Source organism: Triticum urartu, chromosome 5, assembly GCF_003073215.2.
Source record: "Triticum urartu cultivar G1812 chromosome 5, Tu2.1, whole genome shotgun sequence".
Taxonomy (NCBI): Eukaryota; Viridiplantae; Streptophyta; class Magnoliopsida; order Poales; family Poaceae; genus Triticum; species Triticum urartu.
The window spans coordinates 576,394,706-576,401,113 of NC_053026.1; the positions used below are offsets into that span (position 1 = coordinate 576,394,706).

Below are 6,408 nucleotides of genomic sequence, written 5' to 3' on the forward strand. Positions count from 1 at the left end.
TTGAAGCACAAGTGTGGAAAAAGGATAGTAACATTGTCCCTTCTCTCTTATTCTCTCATTTTTTTATTTGGTCCTTCTTTCTCTTTTTTTTCTTTGGCCTCCTTTTTTTGTCCGGAGTCTCATCCCGACTTGTGGGGGAATCATAGTCTCCATCATCCTGTCCTCACTTGGGACAATGCTCTAATAATAATGACCATCACACTTTATTTACTTACAACTCAAGAATTACAACTCAATACTTAGAACAAAATATGACTCTATGTGAATGCCTTCGGCGGTGTATCGGGATGTGCAATGATGCATGAGTGACATGTATGAAAGAATTATGAATGATGGCTTTGCCACAAATACGATGTTAACTACATGATCATGCAAGCAATATGAAAATGATGAAACGTGCCATAATAACAGAACGATGGAAAGTTGCATGGCAATATATCTCGAAATGGCTATGAAAATGCCATAATAGGTAGGTATGGTGACTATTTTGAGGAAGGTATATGGTGGGTTTATGGTACCGGCGAAAGTTGCGTGATACTAGAGAGGCTAGCAATGGTGGAAGGGTGAGAGTGCATATAATCCATGTACTCAACATTAGTCATAAAGAACTCACATACTTATTGCAAAAATCTACAAGTTATCAAAGCAAAGTATTACGCACATGCTCCTAGGGGGATAGATTGGTAGAAAAAGACCATCGCTCCTCCCCGACCGCCACTCATAAGGAAGACAATCAATAAATAAATCATGCTCCGACTTCATCACATAACGGTTCACCATACGTGCATGCTACGGGAATCACAAACTTCAACACAAGTATTTCTCAAATTCATAACTACTCAACTATCATGACTCTAATATCACCATCTTCATATCTCAAAACAATTATCAAGTATCAAACTTTTCATAGTATTCAATGCACTTATATGAAAGTTTTTATTAATGCCATGTTGTTCTAGAGGACTCTCAAAATAATATAAGTGAAGCATGAGATAACAATTGTTTCTATAAAACAAATCCACCACCGTGCTCTAAAAGATATAAGTGAAGCACTAGAGCAAAAAACTATATAGCTCAAAAGATATAAGTAAAACATATAGAGTATTCTACTCCCTCCCGTTCACTTATGTAAGGCGCAGAGTGAAATCATGTGCACAGTCGCTTGGTCGCGCACGAAAATGGTGTTTTCTAGACACGGTAGCGAAACGTTCACATCCCCTTCCTCACACGCTCGCCCACATCCCTCCCTCTGTGACGCACGCTCGCCCGCATCGCCGGTGCCGCCTCTCCCCAAGCTTCTCCCTCGCCCTCTCTCGCCCGCGCCGCCCCTCCCCGAGCTTCTCCCTCGTCCGCGTCGTCAGTGCTCTCTCCCTCGCGCGCACCGCCGGCGCTCTACAGTACCAACTCCATCGTTAAAAATGCGATTTTTCCTCCTCCGGCTCTCCAATCTGCAGTGGCGGTGCTCGATCTGTGGCGTGGGCTATCAAGACGGCGCGACGGAGCTGCTGCTGCCGGTTGCCTGCCCGGAGCTGCTGCCGCTGGTCGTCCGCCCGGATCTGCTGCTTCAGGCGATGCCCACATTGCCGTCACCCTCCCGCTCCTCTTCCTCCTCCTCGTCAGTTACTTCACCACCTCAGCATCAACGACGGGGGTGCTGGGAGGGGGAGGGGCGGATGGACCCTTCTTCGAGCCGTACAACCATCGCAGAGCAGAGCAGGAAGCTTGTCTCCGAGGTGAGGATTTACCGCAGCCGCTTCAGTTAAATGCATCTGGTTCATCCTCTATAGTCTGTATTCTGCTCTTCTCACCTCACCTTCAGTTAAATGCATCTGGTCATGGATATGATTCAGAGCACCAGATTCGCAAGCATGATGGATGGAGGGATCTCTCAAATGGTGCGGCTCCTTGTACTACAACGACAGTGACATGCCGGCCTCCCACACACGCATAGCATGCACTGATTGACACCTCAGTAATCAAATGCAGGGGAGTAGCTAGCTTTGCTTGTATGTGTGTGTACTAAGATGAGGCAGTTTTCAAATTAAGTGTCTTCTGAAAGCAACAAATATGATGATGATACAGTACAAACTTGTAAGTCACATCAAACTCTGCTTCTGCAAAAAAAACAACAACTCTACGTCTGTTTTGGAGAAGAAAAAGTGAAGGAGAAAGACTGTGTGTGTGTGGATGAAAATCAAGCAAAGACAAATGATGTCTAGGCCACTTTAGTGTTCACCACTTGATCCTCTCCACCTAATTTGCCTTGCAGATTAACAGATGTGGTGCAGATGTGGTGGAGTATATCTTCTGGAATGGGTATGAACCGGCCAAAGTTCAGGTAATCTACTTACTGTAGATGGAGTAGTTGCCCTTCTATTTACTCAACTGAATGAAATACTCCATAATTTAAATATTTTGTGCCAAATATGCGATCTCGTTAGAAATTCTCCATAATTTAACCCAACCAAAAGAGTTGATCGACATGAATTTTTTTGAAGTAGTTCGTCAACAGTACATTGAATCTTAAAAGTTCAGTTAAGCAAGCATGATACTCCTATTTTTGGAGTAAATTCAGTTAAATATTTAGTAAAGAGCTTGGCATCTCTCTTTGCATCTCATTTTGCATCTAGGAGTACATCTGGAACTTCCTATGAGTGTATATTCTTTGCTGCAGAGAATATATACTCCTATCAAACAAGTAAAGAATATACTCCTAGTTGGAGTGTTTTGCAACTTGCTAGGAGTACTGGAGTATCAATCTATCTATACCAAGTGATTCAGTTCTCTTCTTTTCCAACCATAAATACTGGAGTATATATTCCAATATATAGCAAGTACTCCAAGTATAAGCTGGAGTATATAGCAATATATAGCACAATATAGTCTGGAAACAATAATTATAGACCCCAAGTTCACACATAAACATATACTCCTTTGCTTGTAAGCACGGAATACACAAGTACTCCAACAAACTGGAGTAGAATACACAACAAGTACACACAAATTACACAACAAACTGGAGTAGGATCAGCGTCCAAGCATCTCTAGTGCCATTGCATACACTTCAGGAGGAACTGAGATCCTGGGCGGTAGTAGTTGTAGCCTTTCTAGCCTATCCTTGTTCATGTGCGGGATTTTGTATTTATTGGCTCCACCATTCTTCATTACTTCGACCATGCAAGTCTGCAGAGTTATGAATACTCTGTTAAGTTTTGAAACTTCATATCCATCGAACTCCTCTTGAACACCTTTAATCAGCTTTGGAATAGTTTTTGGACTTTTGTAGTCTGTTAGCGACTGAATGGAGCTGAAGAACCCAAGGTCCAGGGCGTTCATGTCCGGAGAATTTGGAGGCTGATACATTATTCTGATGTCCAGGCCACTTTCGTCCACAGCTTATGCGAATGCTTGATCATCATCATCTGCGTTCTCGCGTTATCTCGCATCATCATCATCATTTTCGTCCACAGCGGTAGGATATGTGTTCTCGCGTTATCTTGCTGGATAAAAATGGGTTGTCCATCATCATCTGCAGGCCACAATGCTTGAATCGCTGGCACAACCTTCTGTATAATGTACTCTCTCATCACATCCCTCGTCACTATGACAGGCTTTGTTTCCAATGTCCCTTTTTCCCTGTTTTTGCTTCTTTTTGCTGCTGCAGTCACTCTCACGAATGGCCATACCCCAATTTTTCCGGAGAATGTGATGTTCCCATCTTCATCAAACCGTGGTCTTGCTACCGCTGTGAGAAACATCACTTTTCCAATAGAGTTTTTGACAGGTCTTTCCGGGTCCTCTTCGTCAGGCAGCAGATAGTAGTTCCTCTTTCTCTTGGTCATGGAGAACCATTTCTCGTCGATGTGAACAATATTATGCATACTCCTGAAACTTGGGTTTACATCTTCCAATGTTGCCTCATCTAGCATAGAGAGGCAAAAATCCACCCTATATCTCTTATTTTTCTCTGTCAGTACCGACTTTACCCTGTTGGAGTGTCTCCTTATCTTATTCAACTTGAACTTCTTGTATAGTGTAGTACGGCTTACACCCAGTGCCTTGGCTAGAGATCGAATAGTTGACCTCTTGTTTAAGGGAATTGTCGGAATGAGAGACAGGATATCATCATACGATTTTCTTCCACAATTTTCCTTTCTTTTGTTTGAAACATCCACCTCCTGACCAAGGCATTTTTGTTTCATTGCCGTCTCCCATATTCTTTGAATAACTTGAACATGTGCTCCAAATATTGCAGCCACGTCCTTCTTATCAGTTCTCTTGAACTTGCCTCCTCTACTCTTATGGAGGGTTTCCAAGGACATGTAAGCAGCATATCTCTGCGCATCAGTGAGCCAATTCCTTTGCCTTTGTACTCCTACAATAGCAATAGAATAATTAAATTAATTATTGCAAGAATATTACAAATTGGTTGCTGGAAATGTAAACAAGAGGTCAACAATAGCAACAGCAATTCCATAGGATAGGAGTATTGCTTGCTTTACTTGCTGTAAATATAAACATAAATGTTGCTTGCTGAAAATATAAATGTAAACTAAATTTGTAAATATAAACTAAACTTTATACTCCATGATTGACCTCTGTTGCAAGCAAGCAAGCAAATTATACTCCATGATTTGTTTTTGCATTGCTTTTTCTTTTTAATTTGGAGTAGTATGAAAATATTTTGAGGTACACCGCTGTTCTTGCAACAATTCTTTTCCATTCGTAGCTGTCAGGGTATATCCTTATTTACACACACATACATGCTGTCAGGGTATATGCTGTCAGAGTATATGTTTATTTACACACACATACATGGAGTTTGTTCATTTTGCCTATAAGCAAATGAGACAAAAACTAAAATACCCCTACAATGTCCAGGAGACCTCTGTTGCTTGTTGAAAATGTAAATGTTGCTCGTTGAATAACCTGTGAACAAAATGAAGCTTCCTCATATGCACTATTCAATCTTAGCAATCCCTTCTCTGTTACTTCCGAGGCATAATTTGATGTAAGATTAGAAGAAATTATACCTGAATTTTGACCAGCATTGTTGCTTTCTTCTTCAGGTTCTTCGTTGCCTTCTTCAGGTGGAGTGAAATTGAGATCTGGGACTACCATGCTTGAAATTGGGCCAACGATTTGCTGCTGTTGATGTTGAGGACCTGCTTCTTGCTTGCTATTGAAGATCTGCTAGTGTTGCTGGTGAGGAGCTGGACCATCAAGGTGCTGGACGAGGAGCTGGGCCGGCTTTCGGCGAGAAGCCAACAAGTATCACCGAGCCTGGAGGTTGTAGAGTACGCAGATCCTGGGCAAGGAGCAGCAAGGTGCTGGGCGAGGATTTAGGCCGGCTTCCGATCTAAACTTCTCCTGGCCTTCTCCCCTGGCTCAGGCTAGCTGCACCTTGCCGACGACGCGGGGATGAAGGGAGGCAGTGCCGGCGAGGTGCGCAGGGGCTGGTGGCCGGCGGCCGGCGAGGTGTGCTCCTGGGTCGGCGGCGACCAGGAATCTGGGCGGCGATGAGGAGGAGATCCTGGGCGGCGATGAGCGGGAGATCCTGGGCGGAGAAGTTGGGCGCCAGGTGAGCAGCGAGGAGATCTTGGGCGCGAGGTGGGCAGCGACGCGTTGGGCGAGGAGAAGCCGGGCACGAGGTGGTCGATGACGCGCTGGGCGAGGAGAAGCAGGGCGCGAGGTGGGCGACGACGCGCTGGGCGAGGCGATTTCGATATTTTTTGAATTTCAAATTGATCGATTGAAAGGGGTATAGTTGTCCATTACCGATTTTTTGGGGCTGTCGGAAATTTTCTTCCGTGCCTTACAAAAGTGAACGGAGGGAGTAATAAATTTCAATTCATGTGAGTCTCTCTCAAAAGGTGTGTACAGCAAGGATGATTGTGGTAAACTAAAAAGCAAAGACAATCATACAAGACGCTCCAAGAAAAACACATATCATGTGGTGAATAAAAATATAGCTCCAAATAAAGTTACCGATAGACGAAGACGAAAGAGGGGATGCCTTCTGGGGCATCCCCAAGCTTAGGCTTTTTGGTGTCCTTGAATTTTACCTTGGGGTGCCATGGGCATCCCCAAGCTTAGGCTCTTGCCACTCTTTGTTCCATAATCCATCAAATCTTTACCCAAAACTTGAAAACTTCACAACGCAAAACTCAAAATAGAAAATCTCGTGAGCTCCGTTAGCGAAAGAAAACAAAACACCACTTCAAGGTACTGTAATGAACTCATTATTTATTTATATTGGTGTTAAACCTACTGTATTCCAACTTCTCTATGGTTTATAAACTCTTTTACTAGCCATAGATTCATCAAAATAAGCAAACAACACAAGAGAAACAGAATCTATCAAAAACAGAACAGTCTGTAGTAATCTGTAGCTAAGGCAAGTTCTCA

At 43.3% G+C, this 6,408-nt stretch overlaps 1 protein-coding gene across 7 annotated transcripts; it reads left to right on the forward strand.

The window, feature by feature from the left end:
- Positions 1-1,158: 1,158 nt before the first annotated feature.
- LOC125510885 lies at positions 1,159-5,859 on the forward strand. Of its 7 annotated transcripts, none has more exons than XR_007284789.1 (4): positions 1,159-1,733; positions 1,851-2,338; positions 4,256-4,347; positions 5,070-5,859. XR_007284789.1 is itself a non-coding variant. In XM_048676168.1 (4 exons), the coding sequence occupies exons 1-3, from the start codon at positions 1,179-1,181 to the stop codon at positions 4,280-4,282; spliced, it is 651 nt and encodes a 216-aa protein (XP_048532125.1). In that variant the 5' UTR covers positions 1,159-1,178; the 3' UTR covers positions 4,283-4,322; positions 5,070-5,859. The 7 variants fall into 7 exon arrangements, 2 of the variants coding, with proteins under 2 accessions (XP_048532125.1, XP_048532124.1); XR_007284790.1 differs by lacking the exon at positions 4,256-4,347 and having other exon boundaries at positions 1,851-2,091; positions 2,270-2,338; XR_007284786.1 differs by having other exon boundaries at positions 2,270-2,338.
- The last annotated feature ends 549 nt before the right edge of the window (positions 5,860-6,408 follow it).